The following is a 24,352-nucleotide window of genomic DNA, read 5'->3' as shown; positions in this document are numbered from 1 at the left end:
CCTACAAGCAGTTCTCTTGGAAAGTTTTCTTGGTCTTCCAGACCTCAACTTGACCTCCACTGTTCCCATTTCTTAATTACATTACGAACTGAGTAAACGGCTACCTGAAAACACTTTGCTATTTCTTAGAGCCTTCTCCTGCTTTGTGGGCATCATTTATTTTAGTTTTCGGAGTGCTAGGCAGCTGCAAAGATTTCCACAAATTCACCACCCTCTGGTTAAAGAAATTCGTCCTAATCTCTGTTCTAAAGGGATGTTGTTCTATTCTAAACTGTGCCCTCTGGTATTTGACTCTTCCACTAATGGAAACATCCATTCCACATCAATGCTTATTAGGCCTTTCAATATTTGATGAGTTTCAATTAGATCGTCCCTCATTCTTCTAAACTCCAGCAAGTACAGGCACAGAACATCAAGTACTCCTCATGTGCTAGCCCTCTCATTCCTGGGATCATTCTTGTAAACCTCCTGTGGACCCTCTCCATTGCTTGCACATTGTTTCTTAACTATGGGGCCCAGAATTGCTCATAATACTCCAAATGTGGCCTGACCAATGCCTGAACATTACATCCATGCTTTAGATCCTAGTTACTCAAAATGGATGCCAATATTGCATTTGTCTTCCTTACTACCGACTCAACCTGCAAGTTAACCTTTAGGAATCCAGCACTGTGACTCCCAAGTCCCCTTTTGCACCTTTAATTTCTGAATTTGCTCCTCACTGAGAGAACATTATACCTTTATTCCTTGAGTGAACCACGGATAAATGTGAATTGATGGAAAATGTCAGCATTGATTTGTAGCAGGTAAATTATGCATTATTGGTCGAAGACCATTATCATTTGTCCTCTGGACGACCAGGGATAGTTGTGTAACTCACTGCAGAATATTCTTAAATAAATAATGTTTTATTAATTTAAAATATCCCACGCTGCTTGTTTAAGGAGTACAGACGAGTCAAATAGTGAGAATCCTTCACATTTAATGTGGTTGCTTTATTTGCAAAATACAGATGAAAATATTGTACTGCCTACCTTAAGAATTCCATGTTGCCATGCAGATGATAAGGTTTAGACAAATTATATAACTCTTTGATGGACTTGAAAGTTCTCCTGACCGCCAATTATACGTTTGATTCTTTTGGAAGAAGTTCAGGGTTTGCATGAAGGCAATCCCCAATGACTCAAGCAATTCTCATTCAGCCTCCCATGTTCACCCTTTATTTTATTTCAACACAAATGATGTTTGACTCACATGACAATCTAAACCATTGATTGATCTTACTCGAGGAAAACTCAGTAATTAAATTAATGATATCATCAAATGTTCCAAGTGATAGGACCAGACTTTTTTTTTTGTGTGCCATACTCCGTCAGAGCCTCAGCAACCACTTTATTTTTTTTCAAGTGGTTGTCTTGGAGGAAAGATTCTGTGAGTGGTCCCCCACGTCCTTCTCACAGCGCAGTGTTTTTTTTAAAACGAGGCCGAGTTGCGAGCTCGACACTCAACCCGGCACGGATGGAAAGCGTGTCCGGGAACAGCCTGACTGGATTTGAACTTGGGAACCTTTGCTCTGGAGTCCGGCGCTGATGTCACTGCGCCACTAGCCGGCCTACACAACCAGACTATTCATCTCAATTTGAGAGAAATTTGTATAAGTATACGAATGGGAGAGGTACGAGGTGTGAGTTGATGGGACTAGGCAGAATAGTAGTTCAGCATGGACTAGAAGGGTTGAAGGGTGTGTACAACACAGGTGGGTTCTGTGTTGTAGTGATCTATGATTCTAATTCTGACACAGGAAATAATAACTACCTTCATGCTCTCCGTAAATAGATTTCCTTCCTGGTTTGAGCTGGATTTCTCCCACTGCAACCTTTTCCCATTCATGTAGTCATTGAATACTTTTAGATTCCCTTTTATGTTTACAACTAGCTTTTTCTTGTGCTTTTTTTCTGTGATGAACGGGGCTTTCTGTAGATTTTTCTGTTCCTGGGTATTGTTGTTTCCATACCAGGCGTGATGCAATCAGTTATGATATTCTCCACTCTACATAGTTGTCAAAGTTTTTGATGACATGCGAAATCTACAAAAGCTTCTAAGAAGATGGAGATGACATCATGCCTTCTTTGTAATAGCACTTACTGTATATGTTGGTCCCAGAACAAATCCTCTGATATGATAATGCCCAGGAATTTAAAGCTACTGGTCCTCTCCACATTTGTTCCTCTAATGAGGACTGCCTCTTGAACCTCCAGCTTCTTCCACCTGTAGTCGATAATCAGTTCTTTGTTTTTGCTGATGTTCGATGAGAATGCCAATTCATCACCACCATTGGTTTGGCCAAGAACTGTGGTATGAACAGCAACTTAAATACAGCATTGGAGCCGTACTTTACTGTGCAATCATTTGCATTAAGGGGGTAAAGCAGGGGGCAAAGCTCTCAGCCCAATGTTGCACTTGAACCAGAATCAGGTTTAGTATTGCTTGCATTTGCCATGAACATTTTTGTTTTGTTGCTGCCGTACATTACAATACATAATGATAAAAATTATATGTTACAATAAGAAATACATATTTAAAAGATAAATAAGTCATGCAAAAAAGAGAACAAAAAAAGAAAAACAATTGTGATATAGTGTACTTGGGCTCATTGTCCAATCAGAAATCTGATTGCAGAGGAGATGAAACTGTTCCTGACACGTTCAGTGTGTGTCTTCTGGCTCCTGTACCTCTATTTTTCTAAGATCCTTGTACCTATCTAAGAGTCTCTTAAAAGATCCTGTTGTATCCACCCCTACCACTGTCGCTGGCAGTGCATTCCACGCACCCACCACCCTCTGTGTGAAAAACTTGCCTCTTACTTGACTTGTACTTACTTCCAATGGCCGGTCCTAATGAAGGGCTTTAGCCTAAAACATTGACTATTTATTCCTCTCCCTAGATGCAGACTGACATGACAGACACAAGTTCCTTCAGCATTTTGTGTGTGCTACATTGGAGCTGATCCAAGTCACTCTTCAGGATAATCTTCCTCATTATCAACCTCTCGATGCTCTTCAACACAGTGGATGTAAGTGTTACTGGACAATGTCATTGAGGCAGAATACCACATTCTTTTTGTATACTGATATGGTTGGCACCTCCTTGAAGCAGATGGTTCCCCTTGACAGGTGCTGTTTGACCTCCTGAGTTCCTCCAGCATTTTGTGTGTCTTGCTCAAGATTTCCAGCATCTGCAGAATCTCTTGTGTTCATGAAATTCATTTTTGACTTGGGTTCTTCATGCATATTTTACCATTAATGCTTTTGCCTGATATTTGGCAAACATTTTTTGAATTTGGAGTTCTCTGTGATTTCTGAATGTGCAGGATTAAAGTGATTCTGTGATCCATCCCCTTAATGAATTTAAATATTTTGTGTTACATGGTGCCAGAAGGTTTGCTAAAGTTCCATGTCTCTGATCCTTTTCCCCTTGTTCTCAATTTCAATAACATTGTTTGCCTGAAGAACATTACTATCTGTTCCATATAAAAACTGAAAGGCTTAGTAGGTTAAAAACATGAAATCCTCATTTCCTGATGTAGCTAGATTGAGTGCCCATTTTGCACTATTTCTACTTGAATGCTTACAAATCTTACACACTACCTTTCTTTCTTCTATGCTTGCAATGATATAGAAATGAATAAATATTTAAAATAAAGTTATTTAATTATTTATTTTCAATTATCTTTCTGTTCTATTGAGGTTTTTATGTAATCTGTGGGTTCCTAGGCTGTAGTGGAATAACAGGCAGAATAATGTTTGGGATGAGTGCTGTGCTTCCAAAAATACTTTGGTTTATTCTAAATTCTTGATTTATTCAAGGTTCGGTAATGAACCTGGACAAGCGACAGATTTCTTGGTGGGTGAGCATTTCGGAGACAGTGACTATAACTCCCTGACCTTCACCGTATGTTTAGACAAGGATAGGAGCAGATGGTATAGGAAAGTATTCAAATGGCGGAGGGAAAATTATGATACTGTTAGGCAGGTCATGCCTCACCAGCAGGATTGAATTCTTTGAGGAAGTGACAAAACAGATCAATGAAGACAGAGCAGTAGATGGGGTGTATATGGATTTTAGTAAGGCATTAGATGAATGATGGTGGATTTCAATAAATCTGTTGAAGGCCTAGATATAATGGACATGGAGAGGATGTTTCCTATAATGGGAGGGCCTAGGACTGGGGGCACAAACTCAAAATACGATGTTCCTATGGAACAGAAATGAGGAGGAATTTCTTTAGCCAGAGGATGGTGAAACTGCAGAATTCATTGCCATGGATGGGTATATTTAAAACAGAGGTTTTTGATTACTAAAGGTGTTAAAGGTTACAGGGAGAATGGGGTTGAGAAGGATAATATGTCATCCAGACATATAGAATGGTGGACCAGACTCAGTGGGGTGAATGCCCGATTCTGCACCTATATCTTATTGTCTTATGGACAAGGTTCCCCATGCTAGTCTTGTTTAGAAAGTCAGGAGGCATGGGATCCAGAGAAAATTGGCTGTGTGGATTCAGAATTGGCTTGTCTGCGGATGGCAGAGAATGTTAACAGATGGAGCATATTCTGCCTGGACACTGATGACCTGTAGTGTTCCCGGGAGTGGTGGGGAGGGGGCTCTGTTCTGGACCCCTGCTCTTTGTGATTTTCTTTGAAGACTTGGATGAGGAAGTAGAAAGATGGGTTAGTAAGTTTGCAAATGACACAGAAGTTGGTGGAGTTTTGGATAGTACAGAAAGTTGTCTTAGTTACAATGGGACATCGATAGAATGCAGAGTTAAGCCGAGTAGTGGCAGAGAATTAAGTACAAAAAAGCGAGATTCACTTCGGAAGATCAAACTTGAAGGCAGACTGCGGGGTTAATGGCAGGAGGGGATCTTGGGGTCTAAGTCTATAGATCCCTCAGAGTTGCTGAACAAGTTAATAGGATTGTTAAGAAGTTTTATGGTGTGTTGGCCTTCATTAATTGAGGGATTGAGTTCGAGAGTTGCAAGGTTATGTTATGTTGCAGCTTGATAAAGCTCTTGTTAGACCACACTTGGAGTATTGTGTGCCTCATTATAGGAAGGATGTGGAAGCTTTAGAGATGGTGCGGAGGAGATGCCTGGTTTAGAAAACATGTCTTATGATGACAGTTTGAATGAGCTAGGGCTTTTCTCTTGGATAGTAGGAGAATAAGAAGTGACTTGATAGAGGTGTAAAAGATGATAGGAGGCATAGATTGATTGGACAGACAGAGAATTTTTCCCAGGGCGGAAATGGCGATTGGACTTTAAGGGGGGAATATCCAAAGCAGGAGTTTTACACAGAGAATGTGTAGAATACACTCTCAAGGGTGGTGATAGAGACAGAATCATTGGGGACATTTAAGAGACTCTTAGATTACACAGAGAGAAAGAAAAATGGAGGGTGATAGGGTACAGAAAGGTTAGATTGATCTTGGAGTTGTGGGCCAAATGGTCTGTGCTGGGCTGTATTGTTCTACATTCCTCCCAGACTCATGGAAATGTCGCTAACTTGGCAGATCTGAAAGTTGACAGGAATTTACTTTTTAAGGTGTAAGAATCACAATAAGAAGGGACATTGCATCTCGGTAGGAGCATGATCTGGCATGTGTGTAAAATGGAGATTATTTTTGGAATTTGTTTTTGAATTGATTTGTTGGAGTGGAATGGATTTTGTTGTCCTATTGCCTTACTGGCACAAGCAAGGTGGTTGGTGTGGCTCCCTCTGTGCTCCAGATTGTGTCTTACTCTGACAATGACCTCAGTTGCTACCTGTGCAGAATTTGTGCATTCCTCTTAGCAACGTGAGGAAAACAACTTCATCCCACATTCCAAAGTAACCTATCAGATCATCTTTGCGATATGGGATGAAGTTGTATCCCACATCCCAAAAATGTGCTGGCAGGTTACTTGACCACTTTCAGTTAGCCCTTAATGTCGGTTTATGGAGTCAAAAGGGAGGTTGATGGACATGTGAGAGATAAAGTTGCAGGGGACAAGAAATGAGAGAGGGAATTGGAGAAATTGAGTTGTTTACTTTTGGAGTCAATATTTTAGGCTTTCTTCTGTATCATTGTAAAGAGAGGATTAGATAAGAATGTGTTATTTCGCTTGTCTCTTTCTCTGCCAGTCATTGTTTTCTTTTGAATGAGGGATTGATATTTTGGCCATTGACAACAATTGAGGGATAGGCAAGAGGAAGGAATACACATGTACTAGTAGTCTAATGATTTTAATTATTTTATAGCTATCCTAGAAGTTGCTGGATTTGTCACTTAGTACTTTTAATAAAAATAATGGCTAAACCAATTCTTAAAATCACCAGATTAGCAAATTTGGTCAATTGCAAAATGATATACAGGATTATCGAATATCCCATACTGTTATCCATTCATTGCCTAGTTGAGCTGCAGCATTGAATTGGCAATGCCCACAATCTTGATTCTTCATTTTAAAGTTTAATTGATGGGAGGCAAAGGGACAAGTGAAATGGTAAAAATTCAGAGCAGCGTGGAAGACAATGAGAATTCAAATTGCTTTCCTGTAACATTCTGCTTTTTTTTTTAAAAAAAAGTAAATCTGAAATGCTGAGCGGTTACCATTTGGCAATGCCGGAACGTTTGGGGGTCCACTCAGGGCGCTCTGAAAGTCCACTCCTCCTTACAGAACTTCTCAGGAGAGGCGCCGACCAGCCCACCCACTCGAGTCCGGCGCAGGGCGCATGCGCGTCGGAGGCTGGCGCTGGGAGCGGGACCATGGCAGCTTGGAGGAAAGTTAGTGTTTTCCTCTTAACTTTGTGCGCTATTTTCGAGCGCGGGATCAAGGTGGCTGGCGCCAGGTCCAAGCAGCGGAGTTCGTTGATCTGTCCTTCAAAGGTAAGGGAAAGGATTTTCTGTACAGATGCGAATGGCTTATTATTATGGTTAGGTCAGGTTTTTTTTCGTTAAGGTGCAGTGGGTTGATTTGCGTGGAACTGCGTCCTTTAAACACCTTATCGCAAAGGAAGACTCTAATGATTGAATCAGCTTGCATTCGAGCTTTTTAGGCTATTTAATTTTAGATGCTGGTATTTCATGGATAAATCGCTAAATCCGAGATCTGTTTTCAGTGAGCGAGAATGATCGGCGCTGTTTGAAACTCAAATGCACTCGTAGCAAAGTAGGATCCGTTTGCATTGGTGTTTGTGGTTAACACCGACACTTCTGAATGCCTTGCATGAAAGAAGGGTTACGCTCTGATGACAGCAGAGTCAGTCATCAGGGAATATCCTTTATCTCCAGCGAGTTATTTGACCTGAGCTGTCCTGTGCTGTTGAATGATACGGTGCCTTTTGTTATTTTAATGAACAGAGCTCGACCTTTATGCCTTCGATTGATCAAAGTGTTAGCAACAAGTGTAACCGCTTTCCTTCGCCAGTTTCATTTCCATTCCACATCTTGTAATCTGAAGGGATCCAAGCTGCAAGATTGGGGCAGGATTTATTTGTGTACTTTAAAAAAAAAGAAATCTGCGGGTAGTCTTTATTGAAAGACAGAGTTGGTGTGGCGGAGAATGACCGAACAACCCCGAAAGCATTGTTTGTGGGGGCAGGTTTCCCTTTGAACTGAGACCTTAGTCGGAAGTGAAGTGGCCCATTTGTGACTGCATTAAATTCCCTGGCATTTCCTCTTTTTAACCGCAGGCCACTTCGCTACAGACCAGCTGGCTGGTTGTAACTTTCGAGTCTGCGAGCAGAACACAGCCCTTTAATCACTAGAGTGATTAACTCTGTTAGGTGTGGTAATTTCTTCAGTTTTTAAAAAAAAGTTTCTTACGGAGTTCCTAAATCTGATTTTCTTTTGCTGAATTAAGAGGCGAGATGTAAATGGTATTTTTTTTTGTTGTCGTTCACGTGAATGCACTTGCAGAGAGCACAGTGCACTGCGTCGCGCTGCAGTACTGCATTTTATTTGGTAGCATGCTACAAATGTTTACAATTCAGAATGGCCGGTGGACATGCCAAACGGTTTATGGTCTCTGGTTCCCAGATGGTGGTTGTTTGTGTTTACCCGTGGGGCCATTTGTCGTCCTCCCTCACCATTCCCACCCCCCCCACACCCCTGTTTCTTGTAAATGAGCCATGTTACCCTTTTGTAGTTTTGGAACTTATTAGATCGGTGGGCTGCCTTGAGCCTTCTGATTGTAGCTCGGTTCAAAGTTTGAGATGTTCTTGATGTGGTCGCCTGCATTTGGCGGTTTCCCAATAATGGGAACAAGATCTTAAAAAGCTCTGACTTGATGCAAGTACGCACATTTTCAGATTTGCCCAAATTGCTTTGAATTTGGATTTGATGAAGTGAAACACCATTACTTTATAATGATCTGTGAGGAAGGAAGTTAAGAAGATTTGCACTCAAAAAGACTCAAGGACTTTGAAGAAACATGTTTGATCTGGTTCACTCAGGGGCTGGGATGCATTTCCCGTTTTTTTCCTCCCCTGTAAGGATGCTGGGTTGTTAATTGACATTTCGTTATACTGTACTTGAGAATGTTTACTTCTTGCTGTAGGTTATCACAGCCAGGTTTGATTTTTATATTTAATTGTACGCAATCTTTATTTTTAACTTGGTAATGAGAACTGTCGTAAGTTATTTTATTGAATTCTAGAGCTAAATACACTTGCTCTTTATATGTACAATGTGATGTCAAAATATGCTCCATGGTCAGACATTGTGTGATGTATTTGCCAACTGATCCACCTTGGTACACGTCTTGTTGAATAATGAAAACAGTGGCTGAGTTATACATTACAAACAAAATTTGGAATAGTCCTGGTATATCTCTAAATAGTTAACGTGTTTTATTAACATTGAATGTTCCAACGTAGAGATTGGATCGAAAGCATTCGAATAGCTCCCAGTTTGTGTGAAGGAGGTAGTACTGTGCATTTGGAGTTAGTGGGCTAATAATGGGTAAAATTTTTCTGTATGCCTACTATTAGTATTTTATTTCATAATTCACTATCTTACACTTACAACATCACTATTTTCTAACCCTTAATTACAGGATCACTGAGTGATTACAATATGAAATATGGCCATTTGCCTTGTGATCTACATGCCCGCTTCAAGAAAGAGCAATCCTGTTAGCCTCACCCTCAATAGTCCTAATTTTTATTTATTGAGAAACGGAGCAGAATAGGCCCTTCTGGCCATTCGAGTCACGCCACCCAACAATCTCCTGATTTAATCCTAGCGTAATCACAGGACAGTTTACAATGACCAATGAACTTGACCTGTGGGAGGAAACTGGAGCATCTGGAGGAAACCCATGTGGTCGTGGGGAGAGCGTACAAACTCCTCACGGGCAGCAGTGGGAATTAACCCAGGTCACCTGATCTGTAAAGCACTGTGCTGACCACTGCACTACCATGATACTTGCCCAGCTCCCTTTGAATTGAACATTCTTCCATTCCATTATAATCCACTGTAGACTCCTACCACTTATAATTTCTATTTTCACATTAACGTACCCAATCCAATCCTTATTCTGCGTCGACCTACGCATTAAAGACAACTTACAACTGCAAATTAATCTACTAAGCTGCAGATCTGTGAGCTCTGGAAGAAGACGGAAGCACATGGAGGAAACCCATTTGTTCACAGGGAGAACGTGTAAACTCCACACAGATGGCCCCAGAGGTCAAGTTTGAACCTGAGTTGCTGGAACCATGAGACAGCAGCACTTGTACCAGTTGCCTTCTTTCTACGTTTCCAGAATCTTATCTCTCTGTTGATGGTTAACACTTTGCACTCTATCCACTTATGCTAGTATCTCTTAGGTTTTAATAGGCCTGTGAAATCTCTGCACAGACTCTTCTGTTCCAAGGAGAACAACCTTCGCTTCTCCAGTCAGTCCACACGACAAAAACTTCCCAAGTTAGTAATCATTTTTGGTAAATCTTTACCACACCCTCTCTAGATCCCTTACAACTTTCCCAAAGTGTAGCACCCAGAATTGGAAATAGTCTTCTAGTTGAGGTTGAACCAATGTTTTATAAAGAATCTCCATGGCTTCTTTGTCGTATTCTCCACTATGAACTTTTATATATAAAATAACAGGCTTTCCTTGATCTTTTTTTCAAGCTGCCCAGCTGAAATGTAAAGTTGCCATTTTAAAAGTGTAACATTTGAAATCCTAAGCTCCTCAACATCTGGTTTCTTAATGTGTATATTCCATGGGATTTGACAATAGAAAATATGTGTGCTGTTTGGGATTTTGGAAAGAATTTGCATTCCTCTGAAAATTTGTATGTGATATAACTTTATTTTCATGAAGTATTCTAAAAGTTTGATTTAATATTGCTGTCTTTTAAAGTTGAGTTTATTGTCATATGCACAATTACAGTGAGGTATAGATACAATGAAAAACTTGTTTACAGCAGCATCACAGGCATGTTATGAGAGGGATAGACAAGGTAGAGGCACGAAAGTTGTTTCCACTGGTAAGTGAGACTAGAACTATGGGACATAGCCTCAAGATATGGGGGAGTAAATTTAGGATGGAGATGAGGAGGAACTGCTTTTCCCAGAGAGTGGTGAATCTGTGGAATTCTCTGCTCAATGAAGCAGTGGCGGCTACCTTAGTAAATATATTTAAGACAAGGTTGGGTAGATTTTTGCATAGTAGGGGAATTCAGGGTTATGGGGAAAAGGTAGGTAGATGGAGATGAGTCCATTGTCAGTTCAGCCAAGATCTTATTGAATGGCAGAGCAGGCTTGTTGAGCCAGAGGGCCGTCTCCTGCTCCTATTTCTTATGTTCAGGCAGCACAGAATATGAATTGTGCATGAATTTAATAATACGGTGAAGAGAAAAAATGAGACCGTTCATTACAAGAAATCAGTGCAAAATAAAATGTGCAAGAGCTGATCTGTGGTTTCTGCAGGTTTGTTCATTAATTTGACAGTTGTAGACATAAGCTGTTCCTGGAACTGGTATTGTGGGCCTTCAGCTGAAGAGGGCACGAGCCACTGGGTGGATTAACCTGTTAATCGGTTCAGTGTACACTCAGTGACCACTTTATTAGGTACACATGTACACATTAATGCAAATTTCTAATCAGACTATGGCTGCAGCTCAATGCACAAAATCAAGCAGACATGGTCAAGAGGTTTAGTTTTATTCAGACCAAACATCAGAGTGGATAAGTAACTTTGATCTTTGGTGCCAGACAGGGTGGTTTGAGTATCTCAGAAACTGCTGATTGCCTGGGATTTTCATGCACAAGTCATTAAATGCCACAGAGAATGATGTGAAAAACAAAATATCTGTTGAGCAGCAGTTCTGTAGGTGAAAACGCCTTGTTAGTGAGAGAGGTCAGTGGAGAATGGTTAGGCTGGTTCAAGCTGACAGTGAGGCATTAGTAACTCAAATCACCACACATTACAACAAAAGAGCATCTCTGAACACAGCACAGCAAACATTGAAGTGGATGGACTGCAGCAGAAGAAGACCATGAACGTAGATTCATTATTCACTTTATTGGGAACAGAACGTACCTAATAAAGTGGCTACTGAATGTATATTTAACAACCAGAATCTGATAATTTAGGTGAATAGTCATGTTGCTTGTATTCAAATCTCTACAGTCCCCTAGTTCTTAAATATCATTTCATTATCTACAATGCAAGCATATGGAGACTCAAACTGTATGCAATAATCAAGGTGCTTCAAATCTAACCAGAATTCCATTTGTTGTCTTCTTCATTTCATGCTCTATCTTCTTTGTGCTTCATATGCAAGGATATCTAAGTCCATTTTGAGGTCTCACTCCAGTTTGATAATTTTCTTTTGCATTTGTCTTTCTAAAGTAGATGACCTCACATTTTCCCATCTTGTAATCCATCCACTTCCTTGACCACTCACATCACCTATCTATATATCTTTTGTGTCCTCCTCACAACTTGTTGTGCCTGTTGCTTTTATATCACTGGGGAAGCTTGACCACAGTACACTCATCCCAAGTCATTGGCACAGACTACTATGCCATATTACTATGCTACCCCATAAGAAGAATAGAACCTTAGTTTCTTCATTCATATAATAAACAGACATTGAGCAATGCTTTATCTGAGATCTCCTAATTTAGAGCTAATCAAGGACTGAATCTAGGAATTTGTCTGATTTACTCAGAATAGAGCAATCTAATGCATTTATCAACTTCATCCATCACAGAAAGCTGCCCTGAAGCACTTTGCTTTTAATCTTCTCAGCAGCATGTCTGTTTGTACAGAATTGCCACTTTAACCATTTACTGCCTGGTTGCACGAACTGGAAAGTGTGCACTCAGAAATGTTATTAATACAAACATAAATAATATAGAACTGATTGAATCTTGCTATATTTGAAAGTGAGAAAAACATGGTTAATATTTTAATTAAACACCAATCTTTAGTACTTAATTGGCTAATGCAGAATGCAGTTCCATAATGTCTTCATGCAGAATGTATGATTAGATCTAGAATATGTTTGAAATTGCTCGTTTATATCTTTGTAGAGTTTAGCTGTGAAGATCCAGGAGAGCAAACAGCAAAAGTAAACCATAAAAAAGAGCAGCACTGTAATTATGGAAGGTCTCTGTTTCCTGTTAAAATCAATGTGAAGCTGGCCTGGTTAGTTGGAGCATGTTGATAACATCCTTGAAGGAAATTGGGGAGGGGGGGGGGGGTGAAATCCCTTCTTGTTTTCTGGCGTTAGTGATGTGTTGGCTGGATTGAAAGTTTTATTAGTTGTTTGAGGTGACTGTGTTTTAGCCTACCCTTGATTCTAATTGTTGACTGTAACTGAGGAAGCACAGAGCCAGAAGAGAGTAATTTTTAGGCACGGTTTTATTACAAATTATGTAACGTTCATTGTTTGTATAAGATTTCCAAAGATCTTTTCTGTTACCTTTATTTGCACATTTCTCAGCTGTGTGTATGCCAATAAAGTAAAACTCAGTAAAAAGAATGTTCTTAAGATACTGGTAGACAGTTCACAAAATCGGCAATCTGCTTTAATGCAGTGTATAGTTAAAATATAATAGAAATCATAGACTCTCTGTGGCCCATCAGATTAATGGGGAGTGAATAGTGGTATGCAAGTTCCAAATTTGGGTCACTTGCTATGCTCGATTGTGTAAAGTCACTTTCTCATCCAGAGCTGCGTCTGAGGTTTCCAGTAGAAGTGAAATCCTTTGAGGATAAAATATCTTGCATTTCAATTGTGACTGCTGTTTTTTTTCCCCATTCTTTTCTGTGATTGTCATTACTCCCTCAGAGCAGGAAACTAAAGACAAAGTCCCTAAAGCAGTTTTAGGCACTTTTTTGTTTGGGGTAGATGGTTTGGGGGTGTGTTGGTGGGAAATAATAGAATTTATTGTACTAGATGTCATCTGCTATTTCACTCTAGCAGCAGAAGCTGGCTCAGAGAGAGCAGGAAATACCTCCATATAAAATCAATTCAAGCTTGTGGAAATACTATGTCTGATTTCTAGCACAAATTGCTGACAGCTGCTGTGTGCTGTTCCTTCCTAGATTCTTGAAAGTAGTGTGTATGTAACTTCAATTTTTTCACAAGCTGTATCTCTTTACCAACTAACACCATGGTAATAACAAGTTAAATTAGGCAGCCAGAACTCAAGTATTTATCCTAGCAACCCTGCACTGATTTCCAAAAGAAAGCAAAATTAGACAGCATCTTTAAAGAGGTTGCTACAATAGCAATATAAGCTACAGAGTAGTATAGCTTTATATTTATGTTATTCAAGTTATGTTTTTGAGGGGATGAAGGATGGACTGGTGAGCTATTGTACAAGGAAATTAGAAATTGCTAACAATGTTTGCCATTTCCAACCCAAGATGATGACGAATTTCATTTCTTTTAATGCATAGACTTTTCCCGAATTCTAACCACCTAAAATATGTCAGGTGCGAAGATTTAATGCTCCTTAAATACACATAGAGATGATGCTGAGTCTAAACGTCCTCCCCTTGGTTCATTTGCATCAACATCCTTATTAACATTCCGGCTATCAGATCATCTGAATTTGTGAAAAGAAGTTTTCATCATCAACTGTGATGGTTATCCCATCGGATTTGATTAGTGAATCAAGATGACCAGGCAAGGTGGTTCATCAATGAATCATCCACTATGCTCTATAGTGGATTAGTTCCCTATGGGATTACTGAACTCTCTACGGAGTTCTAGACTTTGATCGCAGGCATGTCATCCTGGATCCATGTTGACATGGATGGCAATTTGCATATCTCTGGCACCTTGTCCCAAGTGCCATTCCTCATGAGTGATCTTGAGAGTGACGGTGGAAAGACTGTGGAGGCAGCAGAGTAAATCTGTATCGTGTCCTCGCCTGATGCTTTTGCATTAATCTAATCACACTCACTGGATTGTGCTCAGGAGCAGAATCTTGAACTAGTTTTCATTTCCTGGGCAGTGAACAGCATAAATGATTGTATGAATATAAGCATTCCTCCACTTTGAATCCATGGGCTATGAACTCAGGCTATGACCATGAAGATCTTATTAGAAAGGCTGGCTCTGTTATAGGAGTCAAACTGGACACACAGGAGGCTGAGGTAGAACAAAGGGCCCTACGGAAAATCCTGGCAATTCTGGACGATGTTTCTCACCCTCTGCATTCCACCTTGGCTGAACAGAGAAGCACTAAGACAACTGTGCTGCTCCAAAGAATGCTATATGAGGTCATTCTTACCCTCGGCCATGAGGCTCTGTAATGAGTCAACCTATAGCCAGGGAAGTGATGACCCCCCCTCCTGTTGGACTGTTTGTGGTAACTTATTTTTTATTCTTTCTACTTCTCTTCTAATATTTATACAGTATCTGTCCACTTGTAATGCTACTGTGATACTGTCATTTCCTTTGGGATCAATAAAGTATCTAATCCATCAGGTTCAACACATTACAGGAAGTACTAGTTGACCTCTTGGGAAGACCAAAAGTGCAATTTCAAAATAATAAAAGATTAGAAGGAAATTTGAGGAAGTCTAGTGCAGTGTTAGATGAAGACAAGCAACAAGTGGATGTTTAAAACAAATTTAGCTTTCATTAAGTAATTGTCAATGTAAATAGATAATTTATCTTTTTAAGAAATCTAAGTATTTTAAAATTAGATCTTTTGGAATGCACTGACTAAAATGGTTATTTACAGTTGTTTAAAATGAATCTCTCCTCTTTCATCTTGAATTAAGTGAAGGAAATCTTTTGAAAGGATAAAAATTCAAGCATTAAGTGTGGCACTGATTTATGCTAGAATATGCAGATATCTGTGGAAATGCTGGAAGTGGTAGGATTCTCAAAACGGGCAATTTCTGGGAACAGTTTACAGTGGAATTGGCTCTTCTTGACCTCTGTCTTTTTTTAACCTTAAGCTACGCTTGCACCAGGAACTGATTAGTTTGGGATTTTGAAGGGTAGCCACTTGGCTGAGACAATGGGTCAACATAAAGTGCTGGAGGAACTCTAGCGCGTTCAGGCAGCATCGATGGAGAGAAATGAAAAGTTGGCATTTCAGCCCAAAAACCCTTCATTAGGCTTGAAAAGTAAGAGGACAGGAGCCAGAATAAAAGGCTGGGGGGAGGAGCACGAGCTGGTGGGTGGCAGGTGAATCCAGGTGAGAGGCGGGCGGTAGGTAAGTGATGTGGTGGGGGGGGGGGGGTCGAGGAAGTGGGAATGATGTGAGGACTAGGAAATGGTAGACAGAAGAGGCAAAGGGTAGATGGAAGAGGCAGAGGGCTGACTAAGATAGAATCTAATAGGAGAGGACAACAGACCTTGGCTTAAAAGGGAACCGAGAGAGAGAGGAAGGTGTGGGGATGGGTAGGTTGTGAGGGCATAAGAGGGGAAAGACAAGGGGTAAAGGGAAAACGAAGTGGGAGAGGGAGTGGATGGGAGGGTTTACCAGAAGTCATTGTTGATTCTGTCAGGTTGGAGGTTATCAAGACGGAATATGAAATGTTGTGCCTCTAATCTGCATCTAGCCTCAGGTTGGCAGTAGACATGTCAGTGTGAGCAGGGGGAGCGAAAAAGAAATAGCTGTGTAAAGGGAGATCTTGGCTGTTACAGCAGACACATTGAAGGTGCTTGATGAAGTGATTTTTCCCCCAATCTATGTTGGGTCTCACCGATGTGGAGGAGACCACACTGGGAGTCCTGCATGCAATAAATGACACTAATGCGCTCACATTAGAAGAGCTGTCTTACCTGGAAGGGCTATTTAGGGCCCTGAATGGTGGTGAGGGAAGTAATTTAGGGGCAGCTGTTACATTTGGGATGGTTGCAGGGTTAAGAGTATCTTGGGGAGCAGACAAGGGAGTCACGGAAAGAGGGGAAGGGGAGATATGCCTAGTGGTGGGATTGTTTTAGAGATGGAATTTACAGAGAATGATAAAGTTGGACGTGGGGGCTCATGGTGGTAGGTGAGGACGAAGGGAATCGTAAACCTGTTATGCAGAGGGGTGGGTGTCTACATACAGGAAATGGTGAAGATGCTGGTGGGGGCTGCATTGAAAGCAGTGGAGGGGGAATGCTGTTTTCTGGGGGGGGGGGAGGAAAAAGAGGACAGTTTGTTCTCGAATAGAAAATGTCATCCTGAGGACAGATGTGGAAAGCATGGACAAAATGAGAGAAGGGAATTGCAAGTGACAGGGTGGGGAAAAGGTGTAGTCAGTGTAACCGTGGAAGTCAGTGGGTTTGTAAAGCTCCATATTTCCAGCGTCTGTAGTCTTGTGTCTCTGTTTTGCTGAGACAATGGATAATAGCTGGCACCAGCAAAAGATCAGTAACAAAAAAAAAAACATTGGTTTCAAGAATAAAGAGATGAAGATTCAAAGAGTAAAAAATATCCACCTGCTGTTTGATGTGTTACAGTGCACTGATAAACGATGAAGTGCTTTTACACTTAAATGAGCCCCACTAGCTTTGGCACTGTTAATGATGGATTTTTACACACTACTGTGCCCTACACCCTTCGGCCACCAATAATCGAGCTTAATGGAGGCTTATTCTTTGCTTTAATTTCTAGAGCTGTGTACCGGTGAAACTGTAACATGATAACTTCACATAGGATTTGTGAAGCATTTGAAGCAAAAGTGTACATCTGCACAATTCCCTTTTTTTTAAAAAAGTAATTCAAAATCCAATTACAGTTAATGCAATATAATCCAAAGCAGCAGAGATCGGTAGCCACTTTTGCATTTGGAATTGGGTGATGACTGATGTGAGTAAATATAAAATTGCTGACTGTTTACCAGCCATTAGGTCAGGAGTGTTCCACAGAGTTTATACGCTGCAGTCTGGTGTCCCTTGCACTCTTTTGCATAATTTAAACACCTCGCATTGAGCATTTGCAGATTTCTGCCTTTTTCCAAAGGTGCAGACAGTTTATTTGCAGGTAATTTGTATTGTTAACAAAAAAAGGAGTCATTGGTTTTCGACTTGGAGTTTGTGCTCACCAAACTGGGGTTCCATCCAGGTTGAGTACAGCTTATCTGAAATGCTTTGGTCTGGATTAGTTGTAGATTTCAGATTTCAGAATACATAATGAGATAGTTTGGGATTGTCATCATTTCCGACTCTGAATTTATGTGCTGATAAGCAGACTTTGTCTTACACTTGTTCATCACACATATCTACTGATGCAGACATTTAGTGTGTTAGATCTTCCCCAATGACAATCTTGGCAAACTCATCAATTAATTTCTCTGTTGCTTTGTGATCAGCAGACACGTTATCACCACAAATATTTTAAAAATTTAATGCCGTACCTTTTCTTAAATTTCCGCAACCAGCCTACTGAATATTTCCAGTTGCCTTCAATTTTCAGTTTGTTGTGATAGATGTTCACTTGTTTCATGATCAGCATACCGTTAAGTGGCCGATGTTCACTCTGATGCTGATAAATCCACTTTTTCAATACGCAGTCGAGATCTTCCTTTTTCACTTTTTGCTGAGATTTTCTGTTTTTCATTACGTGTGAGGTCACTTCTCAGAACTGCGTGGTACACAGAGATCTCTGCATCGCCTAGGATCCTTCCCAGGCAATCTTCCATTTATGACATGTTAGCGGTTTTTAAAAAATTCTGGATTTCAGAGTAGGGGCTTCAGATCTTCTCTTGTTTGTGATTGGATTTCAGAGGTTTTCGAATTTTGGAATTTTGGATTGGGGTCCTCAATCTGTAATAACAAATTCTGGGAAAGAGAAAACATCCTTGGTTCACATATACAGTCGGCCCTCCTTATCTGTGGGTTCTGCATGCGTGGATTCAACCAACCACAGATCGGGAAAACCCGGAAGTTCTCTCTCCATCACTCGTTGTTTAAGCATGTACAGACTACTTTTTCTTGTCATTATTCCCTAAACAATACAGTTTTAACAACTGTTTACGTAGAATTTACATTGTATTAGGTATTATAAGTAATCTAGAGATGATTTAAAAGTACAGACTTTTCTGTTCTGTTCCTGAGTCCGTCTTTAAGTCGGATTTGAAGTCGGAACGGGTACATCCGGTATTATTTAGCGTCAGTTAGTAAAACGTTTTTCCTAGTATATAGTATATATTTTACCTCTCTATGCATATAAACACTTAAGAAACATATGTATTTCAATAATTAAACCACTGCGTTGCTTAGTAATAATTGCAGCTTTCATCGGGGCATGGCCTTTCACATGCTCCATTAAAATTGTTCCGATCATTGACCGACTGTAGCCTAACGCTTTTCCAATGACCAATGGCGTTTCACCTCTTTTCAATCGCTTTATTACTTCCACCTTATTTTCAATCGTGATCGTGATTATTTTCGTGAACAGAAACACTGCAGATTCAGAGCTGCGCCAGGTCCTAAAGTCCACCGCACCGAGACAGGTTAAATAAAGTCCGGGGTTCCGCTGGGTCCTAAAGTCCACCGCACCGAGACGGGTTAAATAAAGTCCGGGGTTCCGCTGGGTTCTAAAGAGCATCGTACTGAGACAGGTTAAATAAGGGACTTGAGCATTCGCGTTTTTTTGGTATCTGCTGGGGGTCCTGGAACCAATCCCTCGCGGATAAGGAGGGCTGACTGTATGTTTAAATTCCTATTGAGGCATTATTTTGAGCTATTAAATCCTGGAAATAATATATTCTATTTGTAAAATCTATTTTCTATCATAATTAAAGCAAATTGCATTCCTGCCGAATAATAACTGTTGCTACCTACCATTTCATTGGGATTGCAGCCTGTGCTAATGAGGGTCAACTCTACCACAATTAATGCATACAGCTGTAACTGTTTGTGCATCCACAAGAAAGAGCTGAGTTTAATTAAAGTTCCCCAGATGTGACTCCAGAGCAGGCACTAAATCAAAGCTGAAAAGAAATTATCCATTAAGAGTTGACTAAATCAAATGTGAAGATTGCAACTTCTGTAAAAAAAAATTACATAATGAACCGAGGGAAAAAAATGTCAGCATGTGTAGAGAATGACTGTAAACATTTTTGAAGCAAACTTTAATATAAATGGTATTATGTTCTGAAGCAGTCAGGAAAAAGAAGTGATTATTAGGAGGCTGAATGGGGGTTGGGAGGATTTTAAAATAGACGAAATTGTGAATGGAAATTGTAATCTCAGTCAGGTAATTGAAACACTATGACTGGCAAGGACAAAGGACGTGTTTGCCAAAAGGATGTTGGATGGGTGGGGAAATGGGAGAGAGAAAATCTAGATAGGTGTGGATTTCAAATAAGTTTACAGAAAATGTATAGCAAATTCTGAAGTTATTGAAGTCAAACTTTTGATTAGTGAGTTGAGTTTGCCTCAGTGAAAGATAAGATTCTTTTCACCTGCATTATAAGAACGAGAGCAATGACTGGTCATACGGGAATGGGCAAAGAAATTAGTGTTGAGCCAAGCTAACTTGGTGTTCACAGGTTTCTATTTTTATAACTACCAGTGCTGACATAATGTTTGGAAGCAAGTGTAGGCCATCAGGTTGACAGTGCCAATTCTACCATCCAATAAAGTCAAGGCTGGTCTTTTACCTCAGTGTACTTTGAAAACTTGATTCCCTGAAAGATCAAAATCATTTGAATACACACTGCAAGTGAATTTGAATGGAAAGGAAGGTAAAAGAATATCCTTTGTTGTTATTATGTTAGATAAAAGCTTCACATATCTCATAATTATTTAACAGCACTTTTGTCTTCAATTAATTCAGATGAGCAGTCATGTAAGTATTGATCAATTATTGAAAGCAAAAGTGATTATCATTTATGTAACTCCCTTTAGGATGTCCCAAAGATATTTACAGCCAGTTAATACATCTTCAATTGCTAATGTACGTGAAAAATATGATAAATTTGATAATCGGGCACCAATATAGTAGTAACTGAGTAATTTTGTTTAAAATAAAAATAGATAACTCTGGCTCAATTACTGAGGCTAACTTCTGCCCAAGAGAAGACAGGCCCGCAGTTTGATCTGAAAGACAGCATCTCCAACATTGGAGCTGAAGTTGTCAGAACAGGACTTGAATCCTGAACCTATTGACTCCAAGACATGAATGTTGCCAATTGAACAGTGGGTGAATATTTGAATTTTGGGGGTATTGATTAAGAAAAATATTTGCTGTGCTGCTGCACTTCAAATAATCTTGAGATATTAGGAGTCCACCTGGGCATCCAACATGGGCCATTACCCTCACACTTCATCTGAAAGATATAACTTCCACATTTTGAAAAAACCTGCTGAAAGAGCAGCTGGAACTACTGGTGCAAGTACCTCAAAATGTCTATTCACATAAAGCTCGTGGGATGGTTAATTAAAAATTGGACCTAGTTGGCTAATGGGCTGTTGAAATTTATTAACCAGTAAAAACCCCAGGAGCTAAATTAAATCCCAGATCCCTTGACTATAAATTAAAAGCAGAGATAATCGGTCATATTGCTAGCTGAAAAAATGTTTCACTCAAAGATAATCTGGGGAGAAAAACTACTGGCATATTGTGGACTTGAAATTGTGAAGTTCAATCTTCCTTCCTTTGAGTAACAGTTGACATCTGTTCGATCACTCCATTTTCCACATTTGTTTGTATTAGGGTTTTTTTCTAATACTTTCCACTTTATAAGAATAAAATAGCTAACCAGTACAAAACAGTAGTGAAGCGACATAATAACTGGCTCTACAGATCAGAGAATTGTGGCGACCAGAAAATTGGCAGCATTTACGTTGGTTTATAATTGGAATCTTTAACATAACTCTTGAGAGAAGATAAGACATTCAACATGAGTTTGTAATGTTTGGAATCAAGTCTCTTGGTGGGATCTGAAGTGTGTGTGTGTGTGTGTGTGTGTGTGTGTGTGTGTGTGTGTGTGTGTGTGTGTGTGTGTGTGTGTGTGTGTGTGTGTGTGTGTGTGTGTGTGTGTGTGTGTGTGTGTGTGTGTGTGTGTGTGTGTGTACACACTGAGGACATGTTTAGTCTTACAGTCTTTGGGTAAGGCTGATCCCAGTCTGTATGCACAGAGAGACTCCTGCAGGCCCATGTATTATAATATATAGCAATGGATACCCTACCAGAAACATATAAAGCGACACAAACGGCAGGGTCTGGCCCACACATTTAAATCCCATTAGTGGAACTTGCTCTATAGTAAACTCTTCAATGTATTTGAGAGAAATTTGGGTGTGGCAAAGAATGGCTGGGGATTGGGTGAGTTTATGTAATAAGAAATTGGTTAACTTTAGTGGGGGGAGCACTGGAAGGTTTCTAAACACAAAATACTCTGCAGATGCTGGGATCAAAGCAACACGCACAACACGCTGGAGGAACTCAGCAGATCAGGCAGCATCCGTGGAAATGAGCAGTCAACGTTTCGGGCTGAGACCCTTCGTCAGGACTGAAGAGGGAGGGGGCAGGCGCCCTATAAAGAAGGTGGGGGGAGGGTGGGAAGGAGAAGGCTGGTGGGTGCCAGGTGAAAAACCAGTCAGAGGAAAGATCAAGGGGTGGGAGAGGGGAAGCAGGGAGGGGATAGGCAGGAAAGGTGAAGAAGGAATGTGTAAGGGGAAAGCAGTATGGGTAGTAGAAGAAGGCGGAACCATGAGGGAGGTGATAGGCAGCTGGAGGAGGAGGCAGAGTGAAACTGGGAGGGGGAGGGAATTATCAGAAGTTGGAGAATTCAGTGTTCATGTCAAGGGGCTGGAAACTACCCAGACGGTACATGAGGTGTTGCTCCTCCAAGCTGAGTTTGGCCTCATCATGGCAGTAGAGGAGGCCATATAAGGACATATCCAAATGGGAATGTGAAGCAGAGTTGAAGTGGGTGGCAACCGGGAGATCCAGTCTGTTGTTGCAGACGGAGCAGAGGTGCTTGACGAAGCGGTCCCCCAATCTGCGTCGGGTCTCGCCGATGGAGAGGAGGCTGCACCGGGAGCACCAGATGCAATAGATGACCCCAACAGACTCACAAGTGAAGTGTTGCCTCACCTGGAAGGACTGTTTGGGGCCCTGAATGGTGGTAAGAGAGGAGGTGTAGGGACAGGTGTAGCACTTACGCTTGCAGGGATAAGTGCCAGGTGGGAGATCTGTGAGGAGGGATGTGTGGACCAGGGAGTCGCGGAGGGAACGATCCCTGCGGAAAGATTTCTGCCAATTGTAAATTTTTGTCCTAATCCTAATGTACCACAGTGCCTTCTTCAGGGAAAAAATGAACAAAAATAATTTTCCTTGGAAATAAAGATCCTGTTTTATAGTGCGCTTTATTGCATCTCTGGAACGTTACCAGGTACTTTGAGGTACGATTGAAAACTTGTTTTATGTTGAGCAGCTTGTAGCACCAGAGAGTGAATATATTCATCTATTCCTGGTAACAAAGAAAATGCTACTCCTGCAAACGTGTTGTGGAATCTTCAGTCCGTCAAGTCCTGGAATAAAGGTTCAAATTTTCCAACTCAACCACCGGAACCATGCCAAATAAGCTAAAGCTTTGAAAGCTGAACTGCAAAGGTGGAAAAGCTGAAATAAAATGGCAAAGGCTGAACATATTTAGTAGTTCAGGCTGCATCAGAGGAAGAAGAAATTGAACAGAGATTTTAGGCCAAAGCCTCATCAGAACAATTCGTTTAACAAACAAATTAACTTGGGTTTTAATAGCAAAATGAATTAAAATTGAAATCGTAAAATGATATTTCCATATCCTTTTATCTTGGGCCCTAAAAACATCACTCAACTACAGACATCCCACCTCTCCCGGAAGTTCTGGGAGTCTCCCGTATATTGATAGCAGCTCCCTGACACCTGCAAATTATATACAATATCCCGGAAATCAATTTTTTTTTGAGAGAGAGGGGGAGGGGGGAGAGAGAAAAATTCCTGGTTAGTCTTTTTTTGTGCTAAATAGACCTATCAGTTTTCTCTGTGGGTGGGCTTTACAGTCTCTCTCTCTCCCCCTCTCCCCTCCCCTCTCTCTCTCCCCCTCCCCTCTCTCTCTCCCCCCCTCCCCTCTCTCTCTCCCCCCTCCCCTCTCTCTCTCTCCCCCCTCCCCTCTCTCTCTCTCCCCCCCTCCTCTCTCTCTCTCCCCCCTCCTCTCTCTCTCTCCCCCCTCCTCTCTCTCTCTCCCCCCTCCCCTCTCTCTCTCTCCCCCCTCTCTCTCTCTCTCCCCCCCTCCCCTCTCTCTCTCCTCCCTTCCCTTAAATATATATATATAAAACATACTTCACCCCAGACTACACTAAACTGTACACCTGCCTAATAGGGGTCAAAAATAATGACAGTGTTGCTCGCTGCACTGTTTGCAACAGTGACTTTTCTATTGCCCATGACTGTAAAAGACATGTTGAGGTGATTGGTGTCTGCAAAATTAACTGACACAGACCGCTATGAGGTTGAGACTTCCGACAAAATGTTCAAATCTGCCGAGCAAGCCACATCACAGTACAAGGAAAGTTTGAAAAAGAAATAGAAAAGCTATTTGCATTAGCATTGAGACTGCCAACAAAATACTCAACAAGGAATATATATAGTTTCAATATGTGATCAAATAAATTGTTGTGTTCTTTCATAATCAAATGTCCTGTATAGATACACCCTTGGAGGTCAACTGGGGGGGGGGGGGTGAATATGGGGTTGTGGGGGGGGGAGCAATATGGGGTTGCAGGGGGTGCTTCATCCCTGAAATGAGTTTTTGCAGGGTGGGATGTCTGCAACTATTTGTTTTTTAAATGCATTTGCCATTGTGTTCTATCGACCATTAATTGATTTCCTATATTATCATGTA

The 24,352-nt window shown here is 40.8% G+C and overlaps 1 protein-coding gene across 2 annotated transcripts in view; it reads left to right on the top strand.

Moving 5' to 3' along the window:
• Nucleotides 1-24,352, top strand: part of il17rd (interleukin 17 receptor D) — a 115,207-nt gene that overhangs the window by 21,060 nt on the left and 69,795 nt on the right. Inside the window, exon 1 of one of the 2 annotated variants that reach the window (XM_073072236.1) lies at nt 6,766-6,927. The exons of the other annotated variant lie outside the window; for it this stretch is intronic. Within the exon in view, the coding sequence (XP_072928337.1) occupies nt 6,808-6,927 (120 nt within the window). The 5' untranslated portion in view covers nt 6,766-6,807. Of the gene's footprint in view, nt 1-6,765; nt 6,928-24,352 lie in introns of those variants that run through there. 2 annotated transcript variants of the gene reach the window in all.

Source organism: Hemitrygon akajei, chromosome 19, assembly GCF_048418815.1.
Source record: "Hemitrygon akajei chromosome 19, sHemAka1.3, whole genome shotgun sequence".
Taxonomy (NCBI): domain Eukaryota; kingdom Metazoa; phylum Chordata; class Chondrichthyes; order Myliobatiformes; family Dasyatidae; genus Hemitrygon; species Hemitrygon akajei.
The sequence above is the reverse complement of the archived record's forward strand: the minus strand, read 5'-3'. Positions and strand labels throughout refer to the sequence as shown.